Genomic DNA, 23,724 nt, shown 5'->3' with positions numbered 1-23,724 from the left:
ATATAATATTATGTTTTATTGTTTCGAATCCAATAAATTAAACAGCCATCGGCAAATATCCGTATCCCTCACATCACATCCAATTAACTAATGTTAACTAAGAGCTCTTAGGACTTAATGCTACGTACAACGATCGCGATGGGAGACATAATTAAAAACGTTGTTACGCCTGTTAAGCGCGAACCTGTTCATTAAGTCCACACCATTTCATTAAATATAATATTGCCATCGCGTTGCTGTCCGTACTTGTTCACGCAGAAAGAAATTAATTTGAGTCCCGTCACGTCGCTCGTCAGTGTACAGTCCGCAATTAAGTGTTGCACAAAATGCATTTCTTTTAATTCTTGTATCATTCCTCGTCCCCGCGGCCCGATCCCCCTCCCCTCGCCCCACGCCTCGCGCCCCGCGCCGCGCCGTTCCCGCGACGACACACAATGCCGTGCAATCTCGTCTGCTTCAGCTACACAGATCACTAGTGGATAGAGTAGCACCACTTGAATGCAATACTGAAAAATGATACTTACAAGCTTCTGAAACAGGCTAACTAAACCTAACGATAGCACATCATAATAATATGTACGCTCTTTAAAGATGGCATAATATGTTTAATAGTCAAGAAAACCATTTCTTTGGTGTGCCACAAAAAATTCTTAATATTTATTGTCACGAATTCTTGTTAATTAAAATAATCGCATCGAATTTTTCTTTTCCTTCAACACAATTATATTGATTTATGCGATATACTGATTTGAATAATTACTACAATAATTTTTTATAAGTACATATCTCAAACCGTGTCACTGGGATCTGTCTGCAGATTGAATGCTCTGTACTTGGCAGTGTTACATCACGCCGGTGCAGGTTTCATTTTCTTTTCATCAAGGTATCTTCACGCTCGGAGGACTTCGTCTCCGCGCCCTGCCCCGCGCCCCGCGCGCCCCGCACGCCGCCCCGCAGCCGCCCGTCGCTCGCAGCCGAGCCTCTGTCCCCGTGAAGACTCCTTAATTCAAGTCCAGTTTCCTTTTAAAAAGAATAAGAAAAAAAAACAATGATACGTAATGCTGAATTAGTTGGACCTTTTCATTTGGCAACTTGTTAAAAGCGGGAAAATTGAATGAATTGTTCTCCTTGTTTTAAGAGTTACAATTGTATGTTGTCCAGTTTTTTTTTAGATTTGTATTAAGTAGTTATAAAGATTAGGATTAGTTATAAAGAGGTTCGAGAAATCGACAAAATACGATGTATACCTATTACCTGCTCATTTTGACTCAATTAAAGACATGCACTACAATAAAACATTTAATACTTCGAGACTATAGCCTCCAGAAGCAAGATTCAAGATAGATTGAAAACAAAACCAAATAAATAAGTTTACATTGAGTTATGCGGAGTCGCTTGAAGGTCCTCATTTCGAGTGTCAATTATAAGACAATATTATCTGGGCTCGAGTCGTCGTGTCGTTATTAACGTTCCATTGTATTATGTTTATTTATTTCTTCTGCAGAAATATGGCAAGATATTGCTTTAATTACAATATGCCTCGTTTGTCGAGTGCTTTAGATTTCACTGCTATCGTGAATAGGCTATATTTGCCCTTTCTTCGAGCTGATGTGTATTTTAATTTGAAGGAATTCCCGGTGTTTGTATAATCTAGATTCTCTAGATCGAATCTGATAGTCTTTCATAATATTATAATTCCTTCAAGCCAAACCAATTATTTTTACTACTTTAAAAGCGATAATAAGTACATCGTGTGTGTGCGAAAAAGTTATTTATTTATTCATAGACATATAACACAAGACGTAAAACATAGCATTGTGTAATACATATTTTATAAACAGTCCTCATTCACTTTGGCGTTAATAATGAAATATAACCTTAACATTAAGAAAACATTATTTATATTTTACCTATAATTGCAGCAAGAGACAAAAGGTCTTTTTATTTATTGTTGAGTTAACAAAGCTCTAATTTTTTTAATTAATAGTAGACGCACATAGAAACAAAAACCTAAGTTTTCTTCAAGTCCACGTAGAAGAACATGTTTCATTGAATTTATTGCTCCGGAATGTTCTAAAGAAAGAGAAAGAAAAATAAACCCAGAAAAATGCGATAAAGTTCAAAGGAAGCCGACGCGGGTTTTAAGTTTCGAATATGTCTCTTCGCCTTTGATACCGACTGCTTTTCATTTAGAGCCGCTCTCGATGTGTTTTATGGCCCGGACGGACAAACTTATATGAAATAAACCCATTTACTGCAATAAAGGGGCAGATTTATACTTTTGAGGGCAATTTAAACAGGTTAATATAAATGAAAAAAAACATACACTTCGATTAAAGTAGATAATATTAAGCTGTCCTGCTCTTGGTAAGAGTAATAAATACATTTTCATCTATATATATAAAAATGAATCCCTATTTCCCTTAGTCACGGCATCACGCGTGAACGGGTGGATCGATTTCGATAATTCTTTTTTTATAATATTCCTTGAAGTACGAGGATGGTTCTTATGAAAAGAAAACGTAAACATGTACCACGGGTGAAGCCGGGGCGGACCGCTGGTAATAGATAAAAATAGACAACTCACTTGTTTATTAGAACAATATTTTCATATAACATTATTCATAGAATATATTAACACAGGGTCTATCTTCACGATTCGCCGGAATATCGAATTAGTCCCTCAATGGAGATGCGAAGTTTCATTTCAAAGCAATCGCCTTTATTAAATGTAGATTAATTTATCTCTCTCCGCTCGAGCTCTATACAGCCTGCTTTAAGTCCTTGAATATGAATCAGTTTGAATCCCAAATACAATTGCGAAATTTAAAGACATAAAACAAAGAATTGTTGAGCCCCGCTGTGGCATTGCGTACATTTATACGTTTGTGTAGCTCGTTAATATTAATGTTTAAGTATTACATTTTATTTTGAATATTATTTATAATGAGAGCTGAAAATATAATCTTATTTTTATTTAGTATTAATGTTTAGTATTCCGTGTTTAATTTCGGTTCCGACAGTCAAACAAGGCAAAGACAGTGTATACTTCTTTGTAGTAATTTAATAGAATGAAAGAAATATTTTATTATAAAATAACAAGAAAATAACAAATAAATAGATCTTAATGAGAGAAACTCCTTAGTAAAATATACTTAAAAAAAATTAAATGTATTAAAATGCATTTTAGAAATCAAAGCGGCAATCGTTACAAAAGTTTACTTTATTTAAGACAATTGGGTTTAAAGGTCTCCAACTCAATCAGAGCAAAGTGCGAGCCGCTCGTAGTCCCGTAGGCCGTAGCTCGGCCAGCCCCTGTAGTCTGTACAAATTAGTCGGTAATTACCGATAACTTATTTATAGACCCGTCTTCAGCAATGAAAATGATGTCGCTTAATACCTCTCCCCAATTTGATGGAAGCATACAATGGATACATATTTGTTTATAATTTTTATTCTTCACAAAACTTTTCTTTATGCGTCAAAATAATTATATAATAATAGCCTTGTAGCAATGCATTTTTATCTAAATCAATAACATCATTATTTCAATTCCGTAGATATATGAAAAATAAATAAAATATAGATTTCATGGATTTGGAAAATCATTTCTTTGCAACACATTCGAATATTGTCAAAACAAATTATTCTTTGACATTGTCAATCGTTATGATACTGACGTTTGATCTCGACAAGATCTCGAAGGCCCTTCTCCCATTACGCTACCGGTATCCTACACGTCCGCGACTAGTATAGGTGGTCGTTTTTGCGTCGCGTTTCGCGCGTATCTCTTCGGAAGAAAGATAAAAAATTCTTATCATCATGTTGTAGTTCTCGTGCGGCTATAAAAACTCTACAATTTACTTATGTTTCTTTCAATATAAGTATGGATGAATCCAGTACATCCTACTTTTACATCGTCACTGGAATCGCTCGACATAGCGTCCGTCTACAAAAACGAGGCACAATAATGATGAATTTAGTCATTTTTCAGTCGCTTAATATGCGAGCATCGGGCAGCGAGCAAATATCTAACTAGTATTCTACTCGAGTATCGTATTCTAGAAGTATCGAAATGGGAGAAGGGCCTTACGGTTTGTGTGGATTTGTAGATACAGTTGATAATATCGGAAACATTATATATTATTATAATTTTATAATAAATAGAAGATATTTCACACTTCCGATGCTATATTATGATTTAACGCAATATTTTTTCCTCTTATTTAATGTTATTGCAATTAAAATAAAATAAACAAATAATGTTTTATTTTTAAGATGGTTTCAAAATCTTATTGAAAATGTTAAGAAGCATCTTATATTATATTAAATAAATATTAAAATAGTGTACTGCTGTCTGCATTTATTCAGCCTAAATTATTGCATTCATATTCGATTAATTTCTTTTTGAACTTCTAGGATAATAAAATTATACAGATGAATACAAATAAAATAAAACGATTCAATTACGAAATAAATTTATTAGAAAATTTTAATTTAACAGTTTATAATAGCGTAGTTGAAAATTTGGCTCAAAACCATCATCCCTCACCAACATAATAATTCTAGTAACTTGTTCATCTGTAAAATATAAAATTTATAGATAAATATTTATATTTAACACATAAATAATATTAACCGTGAACCGCTAAATCAATTGCATTGCATCCTTTGCTTATTAACTGTAATAAAATATACAATGATGCACATAATATAATATAATAATACAAGCTAAAAATACAAGTGATACAAATTATCCGTTCCGTCCTTAGTTTTAGTTCCGTCAGTTTCTATGATGTCTTAAAGATTTCTCAAAAGGCTTCGAATTGAGCAGAATTATCTTGTAGAGCTTTTGGAGTCTTTTGATTAGAATTTTATTGCACTTCACAAATAACAAAATATTACTAAACTAAAACTAATAGCTTTAACTATATAAAAACATAACGCAGATTGATATTTTCTTAGGATATTTGTTATCCAATAGATTTATAGGACTTTTAAGAACATAATTAAAAATTATCCTCTTGAAAACACACAATTTATATTTATTTTGATAGAAATATTATTTTCATGATTGATGATTGATGTCAAATGTCAAAAAAGTAAATAAAGAGGTTGCCATACATGGAATTTTGGATTCCATGAATATGTAATTAATAGAACATTAATTAAACGATTGATATAAAAAATATCGAATTTGATTAAAATTAAATTAATTGCCATGTTTTTTTGTGCATAAAATTTGCTTTTTTTATATGCAATTGCAATTGTAATAATGCGAAAATTAATATAACTAATTTTAATTTACTATCTATTCCCTAAAACTAAGCTAAATTTCTTGGAAAAAGAACACTAAATTTTTTAGGTCTATACTATAGTTACTGATTGGTTACTGATAATCGTTAGTTACCGACCGATTTCGGTCGATATCGATGTCGATTAGTGTCGAGACTACGCCTACAGGAGTTTAGTTCGTCCTGCGCCGCGAAACGAGTCGCACATGCCGCGCGGTGTGCTACGCGGTACTCTACGCGGTTACGTCGCTACGAGGCTACGAATTTGCCGAACATTATTACATTTTATTATTTAGTGATTGTGTAGTGAGTGTTATTTAGGATACTGATATTTTAATGGTAAAGTATTATTTTATAAATTTTACTCATTCATATTATTTTCTAAAAGAGACCAACATACAAATCCAAAAAAGTTTTTAATTGTTTAAAATTTATATAAATAGTCCGATTGAAAAAAAATATTACAAGTATATTTGAGTGTGAAACGTACTGCTTCACATGAATTAAATCTGACTTTTCATATTTCTAATGTTATATCAATAAGAATTTCATCTTGGCATTTTCTTTAAAAAACTCAAAATTATTATTTATAGTTGTAATCTTCGGCACTTTTTTGTGGAACATTAATAAAAGAAGTTAAAATAAAATGAAGATACGACAACCATTTATTATTACGTTCAAGTGTTGAGAAAACTACCACGAGTAATAAAGACGATTACATTACAATTATACTGTTATAATGAGTTCAAGGGAAGAAATACTAAAAAGTACACTAAAAATAATAAGAACTGCATATTGCATAATTTAAAAGAGCAAGTTAGTTTCAAAAGTTCGGACGTCAAGCGCCGGAGCTGATTGTGAGATGCAAGAATAGACTAGGAGCTTAAGCACTTATTTATGTTGTACTTTATATAACACTTAATTTATATACTTTTTAAATACTTTATTTCAGATTTAGAAAAAATATGTTACCTCATTACTTTGTAACAAGTTGAAATATGTTTTTTGCGTAATGACGCAGCTTCGCGTTTGTCTAAATAAAGTAAGTGAAGTGAAAAGACAATAATGTATACTATAATTATATTATACTATTATAAAATAATGATAGTAAATAATAATCTGGAAGACAAATAACCATCCGTCCACCCATCATTCGATCTCTTCCTTATGTTATTATTATGAGTAGTGGTCCTATACATATAAAAATAAAAATTATAGTTTGGTAAAGATTTCATGAAATAAGAATAAACGCTAATGGTTATTGAATCAATTTTAGTCAAAACTATTTCTATTCATTATTTCTTATACGAAAAAAAATCCACAACTCTATGCCTAAAAAGTGGCATCTGAAGTGATAGTAGAATGAGGCCACTCTACTGAGTGAGCTCACTACACTCGCTGCAAACACAACTGCTCACACATCTGGTGGAGAAACCACACCAGATATCAAATAATAATGTATCAGTTAAAAATTCACGTAGTAACTGGAATTATAAAATTATAGAAAAAAAAGTAAGATAAAAAGGTAAAAAATTCCGCCGTTATTTTTATTGAGTCTCGTTATTTCTTCTGTGAATTGTGCAACTAATCCAACAGTGACTTTACGATATGTACTTATAGCAAAATTAAATAATAATCAAAATCTTTACGTTTACGTAGTCTATAAGCCTATATTAACGTCATTGCCTTTTCGTATTGAATTATATTCCCAGTCAAGCCACTCATAACAAATTCAATATTCAATTTAGTGCGAACACACAACACGCTGTAATCGAACACACAAGACGCTTCGAACGAGTAAAAATTTGCTACGAAACTTACTAAAAATGCGTATATATTTACATCTATCCGAATTTTTTTACAAAGGATTTAAAAGCAATTTTAAGAGAGGTGTTTTTACTTTGGTAAAGTTCGTTTGGTAAAATATTACAATTTGGAATCAACAAGAAAAAATCACATAACAAAATTCAGATCGTGTTTTATTAATGAGATACATTCGTAATGAAAGATGTTTCTGGAACGATCAATCACTATTATATAATATGTTATAGTCAAACCCCGCAGCTCGGGCACTCGTAGGTTGGACTGGTCAATTCTCAGGTCTGACATAATGACTTGGTCAATTCCCAAATAAATGCAATATTTCGGCCTTTTACTAAACAATTTTCGTCAAACCTGGGAGAGACTAATTGGGTCAGGCAAACGTCAAAACACCATTTTATTAAATCGGGGATTGACCATTCAAACTTGAATAAGGTATAAAATTCTTATTTTCGTATATGTATTTGAAAGCATTTTATCATTTTACCAGCTTTCAAGTCTTAGAAACCGATTAATTCTATCAGTTCTGACAGCAGGCCGAGACAAATAGCAGACGAATAGAATAACGCTAAGGAATAGAAACTGCTATCGGTCGCACTACCAACGACGACGACGACCACGACAAAAATTCCCATCCAGCCGAAATTTGTTCAAAATAAAATAATAAAATTTCTCGTAGATTTTTTTTAAATAAAAAATTAGATCATCGTTTGACTGAGTTTTGCAATCGCTTCTAGAATTGACCAGGCCAAAACCAAAACAGAATAATTTACGTTTGCCGTTTGGCTGAATTTTTTCTTAGGTTTGAATAAAAATACTTCAATCAAGGCGAGGTAATGGCGAGACTCAAATGTATTTCGAGGATTTCCCGATGGCTTTACCAAACCTAAGATAAACCAGTTCTTTCGTGAAGAAATTGTGTTTCGGGATTTGATTATAACATAATATTATATGTAGTGCCTTTTACTGAAAATTTAATTTAGTTAAACATGTAATTGAGGCACTAATATTCTAGATTAAAATGTTCCAAACTGCAAAGAATTTGAAAAATTTATTAATCATCACTTTATAAAGAACTACATAATTCTAAAATATTGCTTAGTATGAAATGTTAAATGTTTTAATTTCCTTTCCATAATGCGGTGACCTTAAAAAACTTTATTTCCTTAAAACATTCTTAACTTATGCTTTTAAGATATTAAAAATAAATTTCCCCTGTGACGAGTTTTCAATCCTAATAATAATCCAATTACATGAAATTATACTAGTTTTGTTATACATTACAAATTTAATAAGAACATTAATTGCATTCAACTTAATTATACAATATTAATACGAAATATAGTGCCTTTTCTATTAGACAACTCAAAAAAGATCAACAATATTGAAGAGTTATTAAAAATACTGGAACAAATTCGCAGAAGTTGGCAAATTCTTACAGTCAACGATGTGTTCATATTACGGCACGCGAAACGCGAGCTTAGAGTTCAACGAGCGTGTGCCTCGCCCTTCAATATTTAATTCGATTCTAGCCTAAGCTGGGTTAGCGTAAGCATTTTATATCAAAATTAACTTTGTAATAAGTTGGCCTTCCTTTTTCGGGATTCCGAAAACCTGATCAAAATAAAGAGATTATAGGAGCGCTAGATTCTTGCTTATTAATAAGGCCGATGATATTAATCGAATTTATCATTAAATCGGATTTACTGATATTAACCTTCGGAGCTCTTTTTAGAACAAAAAATATTAATGGACAATTATTAAGCTATTGCATAGCTTCTATCGCGGGCCTTGAGCGCGGGGACCGAATCGAGAAATTCCGTAACGAAAAAACCTCACGCTCCCCACTCCGACGGGCGCGGAGGTGTGGCTTGAGGGCATAGCATGCAATAGCTTTACCGCGGCAGTCCCCGAGTGCCACACGTCTTTTTTTATTTTTTCTAAGTATATCATAAACAACATCATTAATGATGCAATCGTGGTGTAATGAGCTCGCAGAAACACGTGAGTTTGGAGTGTAATAATGTGTCGTGAAAATTATAACATAAAGGTGTTTTCTAAGCTTTTAAATTTATTTGCAATTATTATCCTAATCTAAGTGGAGACAAAAACAACAACCAACAACCGGTTGCACTGGAACTTACCTAAGGGAAAGGATTACCAAGTTATAAGTTGTGTAAGGACACAACTTTCTTTTACATATTATATATACACATACATATATATTACTAGCATCCGCCCGCGACTCCGTCCGCGGGGATGTCGGTCTTCGCGTGGATGGTTTATTTCTCCATTTTGAGTAAATCTGACATTGACATCTTATAAATATCTATTGGACCCAAATACGGCTAGGCCTATTATAATACGCAACGTGTGTTCGCGGTTCTACAGAACAACGACTATGGATAAAACTGAAAAATTAAGATTAATTTTTTTCTACGTATTTTTCCAGGATAAAAAGTATCCTATTTTACGCCCAGGATAATAAGGTATAATTATACCAATTTTCATCGTTATCGAACCGTTAGTTTTCACGTGATGTCTTCACATATAGACAGACAGACAGACAAAAATTTTTTTAATCACATATTTGGGTTTGGTATCGATCCAGTAACACCCCCTGCTATTTATTTTTTCATTATTTTCAATGTACAGAATTGACCCTTCTACAGATTTATTATATGTAATAGATAAAGATCGTCCGATTGTATAATTATTTTTATTTCTACTTAATACTAGTTCTACAATATTACGATAAATTGTCATACCAAAAGAAACGTAATCTCATATAATTTGTTTGCAGGTGACAGCGAAGCAGCGTCATGTTCCACATTACCCTGTTGTTCCTCACCTCAGTGTTCAACAGTAAGTAATTTAGTTATTTATCACGAACTAAGCTAACGTCCATGGTTCTGCACACCACGTCATCACACGCTACCACACGCCACACAGGAACCCATGTCACGTTACCGATTTCATCTTTTATGAAAGCTTATTTTCTCATAAAACTATTTTTCATTAAACATTATTTATGAGTGTTCGTGTTTGAGTGCAATTAATAATTTTAGTTGCACTATATAAATTAAATTCCTAAATTGGATACACGAACTAAATAATTGGAAATATCAATTTGGATCTGTTTCAAGCGTATAATTATAAAATTAGAAACAACAAGAGTCATAAATCTGTTAAAAATTAACATAATATTTCATCAACTAGACGCATTGTTATGTATATTGGTACAGCGTGGTATAGTGGTATAGCCGTTGAATGTTATTGAATAATCAAATGTAATTAATTTCCCAAATGCTAGCACACGTCAGGTCCCAACAATGCCGCTGCTCATTCAACCCGTATTCCACAGCCGATAGCTGCGGCTCGGCCCCACACACCCGTAGATTCGGTTTCACAAGACGCGCATTGTTCTCTCCTCCGACATAAAGCCAATCCAATTAAACGAGAATTCCGTACCGTTGCTATTATTCAAAACTCTAACGTGACTACAGATAAGGGCGGCCGTAGGGCGGCGCTCCCACATCTCGTATAAAATTAACATGTTTGTGCGGAGGAACACAGTCAACACGCTGGATTGGAACTCCACTAGAATAATGATTGGTAGGCGTAGATAATTCCAGCGCAAAGTTTAGGAAAGTTCGGTACTTGTCGAGAGTATAGCGCCGGCGCTCTTTAACATTATTGATACTTAAAAGTTTAGTACTTGCACGTAATATGTAATAATTAACAAAGCAGGCGACTAAAATGCAACCGATGCTCGACTAATCGCTTATATAAGGTCGGTCTTACTAGGATATTCTATTCAATTATTCGCCAATGAACCGTCGACTGTAACTGAATTCTGCCTAAATCAATGTTTCAATTTACCGCGCTTTCTACTTCACAATTATGTCAGGAACACGCCTTGATTAAATCAATTCAGCGCGGGATATTGCACGCGTTCGCGCAGTAATTAAAAGCACTGCCGGGGCTTTGTTTCATTTAGGTAATACAGACAAAATTAGTGCAAATGTTTTTTTATAAACTTTATTCATCTTTCTTAATCTCATCTTCACTCATTCTCGGCACTGAAATGTTAATATAACTTATGCAGAATAAAACTTATAAAGTTGATAAGAAATTTGGAATCCTGAGGTAATAAACTTTTATAGTTAGTCGCAAGTTAGCGATAAAACTAAAACACGAACAAACAGTAAACTAGGAACTTAAGAGAATTACGCTTCTGAGGACAATCGCCAAGTTGCTCCGCTTTTTTAGGTCGAACAGTTTGAAACTCCACTTTTGCTGTTGGACTTTTAAGTGGCTCGGAGTTCGGTTTGTGGCGACATTCCGCTCAACTTCACGTCACAGCGTCTCCGGATAAAGAAGCTTCCTTCAAATGTAGTAAAGTGCGTGTACGAATTCGGCTTACGTACGTAATAAAACTTACTTTTTATAAACATGAATACATTAACATCAAAACAATAATTTAATAATCAATAATATTGTAGTTTTTAAAAAAGTAAAGAACACAGTACTTAAATTTATTAAATTATTCGGTATTGTAACCGATCCGTCCAACTAATAAAAGTTTAAATAATAATATTATATTGTTAATAAATCTAATAAAAATGAGTAACATACTACGGGACACGGGCATAGAATTGTTTTAAGAATAGAGTCTCACTTATCGCACGTGTTTGCAACAATACGTTCCGTCAGCAGGCGTGTGGTCGGACGGGGTGTCGCGCGCGGGTCCCGTGTTCACGGAGGAGCCGCCGGCGCTGGTCCGCTTCGCGCGCACGGCGGGCGCGCGCGTGGCGTGCGTGGCGCGAGCCGCCCGCCCCGCGCCCCCGCCGCGCATCACCTGGCTCGCTGACGACGGCGCGCCGCTCACAGACCTGCCCGGAGTCAGGTAATACATTTTTTAGCATTGGAATATAAAACAATATGTAGCGGGTAGCCAATCGGTGGTAAGTGCAGGGGGCCTATTACCATCGCAACTACTCCGTTGCTTTCCATAAAGCAGAATCGTCATATTATTTATGTACACACACACTTGACGTACAAATATACGAAACATTTCATCAAATAAAATAAATGACAAATAACCTAGTAAGTATTAATTTTATTTATATTCTATTTTTTCTTCAGTTTTTTATAATATTATAACATCGGGCGATGAGGTGAAAAGCATGAAGGAAATAACTAATTTACTTTAATGAACAGTATTTTAAATATTTTATTCACGATTTTGCAACTTATACTATAACTTAATAGCGCTGTAAACTATGATGAACACGCGATACCGTCTAAACTGCATTTGCAAGGCATGCAGAGTCGCGGGAGCGCCAAGTGACACACATGAATTAGTAAATTTGAATATTCGTTAAGAAAAGGGGCGAGCAGCGGCGACAGGCACCGCGTCCGCTGTAATTACACGAGGACAAATTGTGGCCGGCGCCGCGGCCATTACTTCACCATTTTCTAAAAAATGGCTCTCGTTAGCACTGTTTGTTCCTGCTCTGATGAATTCACGTTAATTTTTCATTGTCTCTAGAATATTCTCCATTACTTTCAACGTTCTAGTTATTTTGCGACCTGGAATATTGTCGCTTATTTTCCCAGAATTTGCCTTTCATAGATAATTTTTGTAATGATAATTTACAACTTATCCTTCTTTTTTATGTTATTTTTAAACGTTGGCATAATGTAAAAAACATAAGTGGAAGAAGCCCCGCTTCCTGGGACACGGTGTTTTACTTGTTCAATTGCATACGGAGTCAAATTCAAGCTGTATTTATTATGTCAATTAAGTTTCATTATTATTTTAAGTTTGTAATAAAAAAAACCATGCAGTAATTGAATGCTTTACATGTAATTTTGAAAATAACGAAACAATTTATAATGTTAAGCTGATAGATTTAAAGAACACATCATTGACATTATCTTGTTGTTCATACGTTGTGTCAGGCGGATCTACCCGAACGGCACGCTCGAACTGCTGCCGGCGGGCGGGTTCGCGGCGGGCGGCCTGCCGGCGGGCGGCCTTCCGGGCGGGCCGCGCCTTGTGCGCTGCCGGGCCGACAACGCGCACGGGACCATCGTCTCACGAGACGTGCACATTGTGCCTGGTATGCTAATTTTATTTCATTTTCGATGTTCATGAATTTAATTTTTGTATCAATATACAAATGTATAATGTATAATAAAATGTATAATGAATTTAATTTTAAAAAAAATGTATAATAAAATGTATAATGAATTTAATTTTTGTATCAACATATTATACGTACTTTGTTAAATACGTAACAAAGTACGTATATTCTAGGAGCAATTTTGTACCATAGATCGATGCCTCCTAAGTATACTGAGTCAACTAACAAATTTAGGTATTTTCATATTTTTATATAAACGTACATGATAAATCGTGATCTTAACGTTCGTGTTAAAAAAAATTAAAAAAGTACAATAATTACCGAGATAATTTCACGTATACTAAATCAATTTCAACATCGGTTAAAATCGTACATTGTAAACTGATCTAAATAACATTGTACCAGTGTACGCGGGGCGTGAGGGGGGACACAATAAACTTGTATCAATATACAAGTTTATATCGGCTCAGTAGACTATGAATGGCGGCAAGTAAGCACGCAATTTTAGGTAATAATTGTTCTTTAACATGTTAAATTAATATTATTAACAGAAAGCAGTCAAACAGGGCGCGAAAATTTTAAAAATTTACACAAGAATCGATGATATTATGATGATTGATGACATGAATTAATGATATTAAGGTTATTGTTTTTTATGGCATCAACAGGCAGCAAAGAGAGGCGCTAATGAAATTTCCAGCTGTGTTTTCAAGTTTATAGAAGACACGGTGGGTAATGGTGTCAAGTCAGACAACTGTGGAGGCCAAAATAGAAACAGAATTGTATCCTTAATGTGTTATAATATGTTAGCTATTTCGAAGTTTGTTATAGATATTAGTCATAGTACATTTCTATTAGTGGGTCCAAATGAAGGCGACAGTATGCACGCTATAATTGAAAGACAGACGAAATCCATACAAAGTTATTAAAGTGTCTCAGGATTTAGTTAAAGACTTTAAATCAAAGCTATAACTTATAAATAACTGGAAAACTAGCAATGATGGATCAAAAATGCCTTGGAATAAAGCAACAGAAGAACTAGTTTAAGGCTGGTGGATTATCCATATAGGCCGTTTTGTAAAACGAGATACCAAGATGATGCTTACAAGTGGATAGATTGTGCAAAGATATCAAAAGCTACACGAAATAGAAGAGAGTTAATTATTGACGTAAATAATATTTCTTTAGCTTATCAGATACCCATTCCTATTCACCAAAATAAGCACAAAGATTTGATGGATCTTTGTAAAACACTGGTAATTCCTAAAGAGTATCATTTATTTTATAATAATTTGATTTCAACGAACTCTAATGCTCTAATGGATCTAACGACTGATTTTTAATTTGTTAAACCTTATAACTATCTTTTGAGCATTAGAAATGCCTGGATTATTACGTTATTAATTTCTATAATTTTCATTTTTGTTAAACGTAAGTTACCAATTGATATTTTTTTAATAGCGATTTTTTCACGTTGTAGCATTTAGTAAAAACTAAAAATATTAATATGTTGAAAAGATATTCCTACTTAATTATAGCGAAAAATACATTGTGATTCTTCAAAATGAGTTGTTATTGGTTTCTTATTCACGTTCTTCTTCCTAGCTTTTATTAATCCCACACATCGAAAGGTATGTAAAAAAAATCCTAAAAATAAACCTCAGTAAATTACATTGGTCCAGTATACGTTGAGGTTTCAAATGTTAACATTGGGAAGGAAAAATAGTAACCAGTATGTTAATATTTCTAAAAATTGAAAAAAAAAAAAAAAAAAAAAGGCAAGAAAAGTCTCTGGACTATAATCCAGAGGTGGCGCGAACACCCTGTGATGACGGGTGCCAAAAAAAAAAAAATGTTAACATTGCTGATTAATTTCCTAGTATAATGAGTCAAGTGACATAATTTCAGCATTTTATAATTTATTGAGATATAAAAACCCGAAAACAAACAAAAGTAAAATTAAATTAATAAAATGACAATCATTATTTCATGTGATTTTGGTGTAAACGATAGATTTTGATGAACAACGTACATAAATATAACTGGTAGTTAAACCATTTCACTGTTGAGTCCCGCCGGCGTATACCCAGCCATCTACAAAAAAAGCCATTTAAAAACAAAAATCAGCAAATTCATTTTATACGAAAGGAAGAGCTTATATTTTTTATTAAAAAAACATTTACTTTGTTTCGAAGTAATTAGATTTCATTAAAATATAAATGATTTGCCTTCAAATCACTCTCCTGTAAAATTACTAAAATGTCAGTTGACTCATTATACTTAGGAGGCATCGAGATGTAGTGTCTAAAAGCAATATTCCGAAGCTACAAAATCAATAAAGAAAAGCAATATCACGTAGCATATCCGCGATGTTATGGTTTTACTTGTTTTGTTGGAATTATCTACCTGCAGTGAGATATGAGAACTGCAGTGAAATTGCAGTCGTGATTTTGTATTGTCACAGAACAAGCCAGGCACATACCATAAAGCAATAGATTTCCCGAATTGGCTGTTATTTATGTAACTTTTGTCGAATGTCGTCCCGGATCCACATTCAAAAATATTTTATGCTACTAATTTCACGGTATGTGATAAAGTAGACGAATCACTTCTTAGTGATTACATAAACAACATAATATTATGTACTTACACTTCTATGATAATAACATTATATTAAAATTTCATAAAGGACTGCTTTGTCCTACCCACAACTACTGAACTTAGCATTAAGAACCAAATCATTATTATAAAATGTGGTCATTGTTTGTTTACTTTATTATATAATAATTAGTTATTAGCTGTCTCGTAATACATTGTTCTACCTTACTGAAATACTGTAGATATTGTTCGATTATTGATTCTCAAACCTATCTGATATGAAATATATCACAAAATTTCATGAGAATCGATCAACCGTTTCGGTTAACTTGAACACCACGACACGAAAATTTTATGAAGCTATTAGGTAGTACTACATCACATTATTATATGGTAATACTGTGACTAAGTTTTTAATAGTGACATTTGTTGTGCAGTAGCGGACGGCAACTGGGAGGTGACGGTGGAGGCGCCGGCGGCATGCGCGGGCGGCGTGGCGGCGCTCACGTGCCGCGTGAGCGGGGCACCCGCGCGCGCCGCGCTGTGGTACCGCACCGACGCCGTGCTCTCCGTCGATGCGCCCTCGCCTGGTGCGTACCCACCAGCCATACTTCTATGCTTCTTTGTTACACTTTCATAGTCAAATAACAAAGTAAAGTTTGCGCATTTTAATATAGGTACCACTAATCTAGTAGGTACCACACATAATGTATTCAATTTTTTACCGACTTCAAAAAAAAGGAGGAGGTCATCAATTTGGCCGGTATTTTTCTAAGCAATTGCATAGCTTCTATCGCGGGCCTTGAGCGCGGGGACCAAATCGAGAAATTCCGTAACGAAAAAACCTCACGCTCTCCACTCCGACGGGCTCGGAGGTGTGGATTGAAGGCATGCTATGCAATAGCTTTACCGCGGCAGTCCCCGAGTGCCACACGTCTTTATAATAATTCACTCTGCTAAAATTTCTTCTCCCTGTCGAATTGAATTTGTAGCAATCTTGTTATTTATGAAAAAGCGTCTAAAAAGTTTTATCATCAAAAGCTAAAGTATCAAGAGAGTCGAATTTTCCTCTTGAATTATTGGCGCACATAAATAGCGCTGAAGGGGGAAAAGTGGACACCGACAAGTGGGTGTCCATAAATCTATCATCCGACGAGACCCACTCCGTCGCTAATTAATGGAGCAGCAAGATGAGCTCTAAAAATTAATATCTTAGTGTGGAAGCATCTTTGACATGGGCTTTATGTGTTCAGGTAGTACTACCAATTAAATGAAAAAGCAATCCGCTATCCATGTTTATATCATAATATTTGGCTATTATGTCATGTATCATATTCATCTAAAAAGTCGTGTTATTATCTAGACACGCGGCAGCGTGTCAAGCCGAGTTCAAGCGAAGAGAACTGGCGAGCAGCAGCCGTGTGTATATTTACACGAACCATTTCGAGCCACATTTCACCCCCTTATAACTCGAAAACTATTTAAGTTAAATAAACCAAATTTGGTACATATCAAGAAGACCTCAAGATAAACAAGAAACTTAAATTTCATAAATACAGATTAAACAGTTGCGTAGATATTAATATCTAAAAATAGCAATTTTTAAGACTGACTGACTTATAGATATAATATTATGTATACAAAACCTAACCCACTTCCAGATGACCTAGAATGTTCAAATTTTGTAATCAACTAGGTAATAGTGAGTGTACAAAGGAAAAAATCAGAAAATACTGAATTTATCTGTATTTAATTTTTTTTTCAATGACATAAATTTTGTTTGTATGGAAAAATGGAAAAGTTTAAAAAAATAGAAAATATTATATTCACCTTACTAGTCTTAAAAAATAGATCAAAACTAGTCAGTGGCCGAAAAAAAATTTGAAATCCATCAATAAATGACTGAGATATAGATTATTGAAGTTTACATATTTTAGCGCGAAACATCTGTAGATTCGATGCGCCTCTGACATCACACTCACTCGCGCTAGTATCGCTAGGGCGGATTACTTCGATTGCATGATTTCTTTATTCAAAACTGTTATTAAACGTAAAATAAAAGAAAATTGTAATAAAAATATTGCTCATACAGTTAAAAATAATAAATAATTTTACATATTCACATTTATTTATTCTTTATTTATGAGTGTTTAGTTTAGTTTTAATTTCAGTGTAATGGTAGAAGGCTTCGTCGAAGGTCGAAATGATTTAATTTGCGTAATATTAATATAAGTGAAACATCTTTAGGCGCGTTTAGAGTAAAATTTCAAGATCGCGTCATAGCAATACCGTAACGTCATGGAGTAAGGCGACGATTCTTCTACAACGATCTCGGATCTTTGCATCTTGGTAATAGTGTGTGTACGAATTCACGCTGGATGTTTAGAAAATCATGTAATCTTTTAAACAGAAAACGAGTCTAACTCAGCCCCCGGAATCACAGACACAATAGAAAATCTATTGTGTCGTGGCTCGATCGGGCCGCTCGGGGCTCAATGGGTTAAAAAAATGCAGATAATGACGGGGCAATGTGCGCTGACATTCATAATATACAAGAAAATATAGAAAATAATACTAAACAAACCATACAGAGAAACCGCAAGAAAAAATAATAAAAATCGTATAAAAAAAGTATTATATTCATAAAGTAAATCAAATTTGCCGAGTAATTTTCTGTACAAAAAGTAATGATATCCCACCAAAAACATAAATGTAAAAATTGGAGCCGAGTTCAATCGTTGACTTAATTTGCCAAAAAAAGAAATGAGATCTAAATGTGTGCCAAGTTCTGCATACTGTCCAGAAATTTATTTACAAGGATGTATTAAGTTCTTAGGTTGACTGAAAACTCAATTGTTTTATTTTCCCTTAGAGAACAAGGTTTATTCCAAAATATAACTTTTTTAATTTGAATAATATAATTATTTTCACAAAGCAAACAACTAATGACCTATTGAACCCCATAATTTGATGAGGCTAGTTTTACATACTGTTTATATTTTGTGAGGTTCTAAAAACTAGCCTCATCAAATTATGGGGTTCAATAGGTCATTAGTTGTTTGCTTTGTGAAAATAATTATATTATTCAAATTAAAAAAGTTATATTTTGGAATAAACATTGTTCTCTAAGGGAAAACAAAACAATTGAGTTTTCAGTCAACCTAAGAACTTAATACATCCTTGTAAATAAATTTCTGGACAGTCTGCAGAACTTGGCACACATTTAGATCTCATTTCTTTTTTTGGCAAATTAAGTCAACGATTGAACTCGGCTCCAATTTTTACATTTATGTTTTTGGTGGGATATTAATTACGATAGGAAAGTCACATTAATTGCGGTGCCTGTACAATAAATATCTCAAGACATTGTATTCCGAGGGTGTTACCAGAGCAATCGATCGATCATTGGTCGTCGGCATCGACCCTTGCTATATTTAAAGGTAAACAAGGTTATGGAATTCTTGAAATTATGAAATAGTATAAATAAATTCCTACTCTATTAACATTATAATTAATCTATCGAGATTGTTGAACGCTTGCTCATTCGTCGTGCAAACGTCGCAATCTAATGAACTCAGAACTCAGAAGGTACTTCCCCTAGAAGTGTAATAATGACTGCAATAACTCGCACGCGTCGGTTTAACGCCCAACATTAAAACTTAACAAATTCGATACATGCCACTTCGCAAGAAAATAGTGATACTGCCTTTCACACACCTGCTCACTAATGAAACGTTCTTTAAATTATATTTTATATTAGTATGGAATATGGATTTAATGGAATTTAAAATTGATACTATTGTCAATCAAATAATAAATTTAGTGGATTCCAAATACAATTAAATTTGAACAATGACGTACCACCGGAGGAACATGAAGCGCCTTGCATGAGCCGCTTTATGCAACTTAATTCGTAAATCTCATTCCTGACTGCACTCTGGGCTAATCTGCACACAAGTGCTAGTTCTTTATACTATATAAAAGCTGTAGGTAGTTCGGCTTACAAGGCAATATTAATTAAAGCGATATCTCATCGGGGCGGCGGTAACTCAGGCCGACGTGATGTATGGCGCTCCCTCACACTCTTGTGTAATCTTCCTACCAGCGTTTTATCTCGTCCAACTTACTAATCTTGCGATTAAACCGGATATTCTAATTAATTCACGCTACGTCCTCTATAAACACTTATTAAAACTCGATATAACATCCGATATTGTGCTTATTAGGCGCGTCTGAATATTAATGAGTGAACGGGAACTGAAAGTAAACAAATCGAATTCATTAAATTTGACGCCAAGCAAACATATTATACAGTTACCGCTTTCTTACCTGTATATTTGTTTGATATATATTGACAATTTACATAAGTGTTTTTTCTTTTTGATTTTTCGTTTATTTTTGTTATTTTTTTTTTCTGTTTGTATTATGTGGTGCTAAATAAACATTCTTATTCTTATTCTTATTCTTATTCTAAGTGTTGTTTCGCCGGTAAAAAGTTAAGAAGTTATGGTAGTTAACGCAATCCATTCCGTAGATTGGAGCTTTTGACATAATTGGTCTAAAAATCATACATAATTCGTCTATATGTAATATTTTTATGTAATTTGGTTATCGTAGTAATATAATTGTATTTGTTTGCACGTCAGAGTCGCGCTACCTGTCGGCGGGCGACACGCTGCTGATCCGCGGCGTGTCGGCAGCGGACGCGGGCGCGTACAGCTGCCTGGCGCGCCACGACCTCACAGCGCTCACCAAGCGCTCCCGCCCGGCGTTGCTCGACGTGCTGCGTTAGTAATCCCTTGCGTTCTGACTATTGTTACAATAAGCAGGGCAATTCATCATTGTTTTAATACAGCTGTTTATAACTGTAAGATTATTATAATATTATAAAGATAGAATGAAACAATTTTCAAAGATCAATGATCAACTATTATCTTTCCTCATAACATATTCAAGATATGACGAATGGATTGACTTACAGTGTAAGTTGTTAGTTGTTATTGCAGCAAACCTTTAGGAAGCTTCACCGCTGCACGTTTGTTAACGCCAGACTAACAAAGTTGGCAAATTGCCAACATTTGCCACTCCGACTACACAACTAGATCCACTCAATTTATATCAAAGTTCAGCTTAATGTCTTTACTTCAGAGACGTTCAATACTAAAACTTATTTCAAGGTTTATTAAAAGCGTTCCTATCTTTCTTACTTAAAGCTTATATTATTAGGTACGTACTTCGGTAAACTTTTCGTGCGTGGAGTTTGCTTGATTGTATCTATTTATTTACTCTTTGTGCGTTCCATTTATTTTAAAGGGAATATTATATGGCAATTATTGAGAGCTGTATTACTTTTACGTTAAGAATTGCCTACTCTTTTTGATGACGAAATTCAATGCAAATATTATTCTTTATTATATTATGGCTCTTGTAATAATGATAATGTGAAATTGATATCTATTGATAATAATTTGCTTGTACCTGTGGGCAACGCAGCGAGCTCGGCGGGATCTGCGCCGCGCGTGGTGTCACCGGCCCGCGAGCTTGCGCCGCCCGCCGGCGCGCTGCTGTGCCTGCCCTGCGCCAGCACGGACTACCCGCCACCACATTACACGTAACATCTCACTTCCATAAGCAAAATTATTTATAACTTTATTTTATTTCTGTCCAATTTTTACAACATTAAAAATGCCTCTAACTTTAAATTATAATTCTAAAAGCTTGTTTCAACGGACTGGACTTTTGTTACTTATTTCTTACTAGCTTTTCACCCGCGTCTTCGCCCGCGTTTTCAAAGGAAAACCCGCATAGTTCCCGTTCCCGTGGGATTTCCGGGATAAAACCTATCCTATCTGTTAATCCAAGTTACCCTCTATATGTGTGCTAAATTTCATTATAATCGGTTCAGTAGTTTATGCGCGAAAACCATACATACATACAAACCTTTCCTCTTTATAATATTAGTATAGATATAGATTAAGTGAAATATTGAAGATCTCACTATTTTCATTCACTATTTGGTGTAGTTGGTACCGCGAGTCGCAGGGGCGGCTGCAGCCCGTCGAGGCGTCGAGCACCGCCTGGCTGTGGAGCGGCGGCGCGGCGCTGTGCCTGCGCGCCGGCCGGGACACCAGCGGGGCTTGGCTCTGCAAAGCCTATAATGTCTTCGGCGACGCCACGGCTCAAATAAGGCTAGATGTGCAGCTTGACATTACGGTTGACGTACAGCCAGAAGTCACGGTGAGTTTTTTTTTGATGGCTCAGTATTTTAATAAAGTCATAAAGTGTGAATATTAAAAATGTTTCTTTTTTTAAGCTATTGCATAGCTTCTATCGTGGGCCTTGAGCGCGGGGACCAAATCGAGAAATTCCGTAACGAAAAAACCTCACGCTCCTCACTCCGACGGGCTCGGAGGTGTGGCTTGAAGGCATGCTATGCAATAGCTTTACCGCGGCAGTCCCCGAGTGCCACACGTCTTTTTTTTTTGTTCAATTTTAGTGCCAAGTTGACAAAATAGTATCTTTTATTCCGCAAAAACTAAGACGGTCAAATTGGGATACTAACTTTATCATTCAACTTCTCTTCCAAAAAGATTGGAGAGCATAATTAAGTGCAAAGGATATTGACAAATAGCAAGGCGTGCAGGTGGCGGAGGCGGGCAGCACGGTGCGGCTGAACTGCAGCACGAACGAGCCGGGCGCGTCGCTGCAGTGGCTGCACAACGGCGCGGCGCTGGCGGGCGCGGCGGGCGGCGCGCTCGTGCTGCGCGGCGCCGCGCGCGCGCACGCCGGCGTCTACCAGTGCGTGGCGCGCGCCGGCCTGCGCAGCGCACAGGCCTCCGCCGAACTTCGACTAGGGAGTAAGTGCTTCCTGTAGCATTCTGCATTCGACTCTTGAATGTATTGAAGATTTAGCTACGCTCATAATATTTAATAGGTAAATTATAATGTTTTAAATTTATTTTTTTATAAAATTGTACGCATAATTTTATATCATTATAGGTACAATTTCATAAAAAGGGTTTGCGTAAGTATAGATCACCAACAGGCAACAACACTTGATTGACGCGCCGCGAGTCCCGACTCTCCCGGCTGACGCTAATTAACCCCCGCGTCCATCACCCGTGACGCGTGACCCAAATTAATTGACCACTGTCCACTGACTACCCCCCGCCGCTTGTCACACATTATTATATCATATGCCTACTGAAGCCATTCATAATAAAAGAGACGAGAGGATATTAATATATCAAATATTATTACACCAAAATATAAACAACTATCTAACGACAAGCTCCGACGAATCAACTAACGAGAATTTGTCTTTAGGGTCGAATAAAAATTAATCTTTTTTATGCGCCTATTTTAATGAACTATGTTAATGAATGCCAAAGGAAGAAATAGGTTAAGCGTCAACTTCATTAACCATTCGCTGAAAGAAAACAGGAGAAATATCCGATATAATAATATAATAGCGCTAAATTTATGTGTGTAATTCGTCGCATCGTAAAGTGAATCATTATTTATGGGATTATACGGTTTACTTCTTAATAATTTTATAATAGCGTTTAAGTAACAAAGGCGTGCAATATGCGATGAAATGAAATAGTAATAAATAGGTATGCGATGAAATGAAAAAATAATCTCATATATCATAAATGTATCATTGTCGATAAAACCAAAAATATATTTCATTAATTTTGATTGTTTCTTGAATTGATAAAGGCATTGTAATATTCACCATTTATCGCTGTCCTGTCGAATAGTTTCACAGTGTTGGAAGTCTTAATAACTAAATTTGAATTGTTGTCTAAGATAGAATCCGATATGAAAAACGATTTCATTAATTTAGTGCTGCGAGA

At 34.9% G+C, this 23,724-nt stretch overlaps 1 protein-coding gene across 1 annotated transcript in view; it reads left to right on the top strand.

Moving 5' to 3' along the window:
- Positions 1–9,085: 9,085 nt before the first annotated feature.
- Positions 9,086–23,724, top strand: part of LOC123697273 (Down syndrome cell adhesion molecule-like protein Dscam2) — a 41,792-nt gene continuing 27,153 nt past the window's right edge. The window contains exons 1-10 of the mRNA XM_045643738.1: positions 9,086–9,119; positions 9,919–9,980; positions 10,429–10,633; positions 11,835–12,024; positions 13,083–13,243; positions 16,303–16,455; positions 20,512–20,652; positions 21,359–21,476; positions 21,889–22,102; positions 22,509–22,722. Of these exons, the coding sequence (XP_045499694.1) occupies positions 9,086–9,119; positions 9,919–9,980; positions 10,429–10,633; positions 11,835–12,024; positions 13,083–13,243; positions 16,303–16,455; positions 20,512–20,652; positions 21,359–21,476; positions 21,889–22,102; positions 22,509–22,722 (1,492 nt within the window). The remainder of the gene's footprint in view (positions 9,120–9,918; positions 9,981–10,428; positions 10,634–11,834; positions 12,025–13,082; positions 13,244–16,302; positions 16,456–20,511; positions 20,653–21,358; positions 21,477–21,888; positions 22,103–22,508; positions 22,723–23,724) is intronic.

Source organism: Colias croceus, chromosome 1 (assembly GCF_905220415.1).
Source record: "Colias croceus chromosome 1, ilColCroc2.1".
Lineage (NCBI taxonomy): Eukaryota > Metazoa > Arthropoda > Insecta > Lepidoptera > Pieridae > Colias > Colias croceus.
This window is presented reverse-complemented; position numbering and strand designations above follow the sequence as displayed.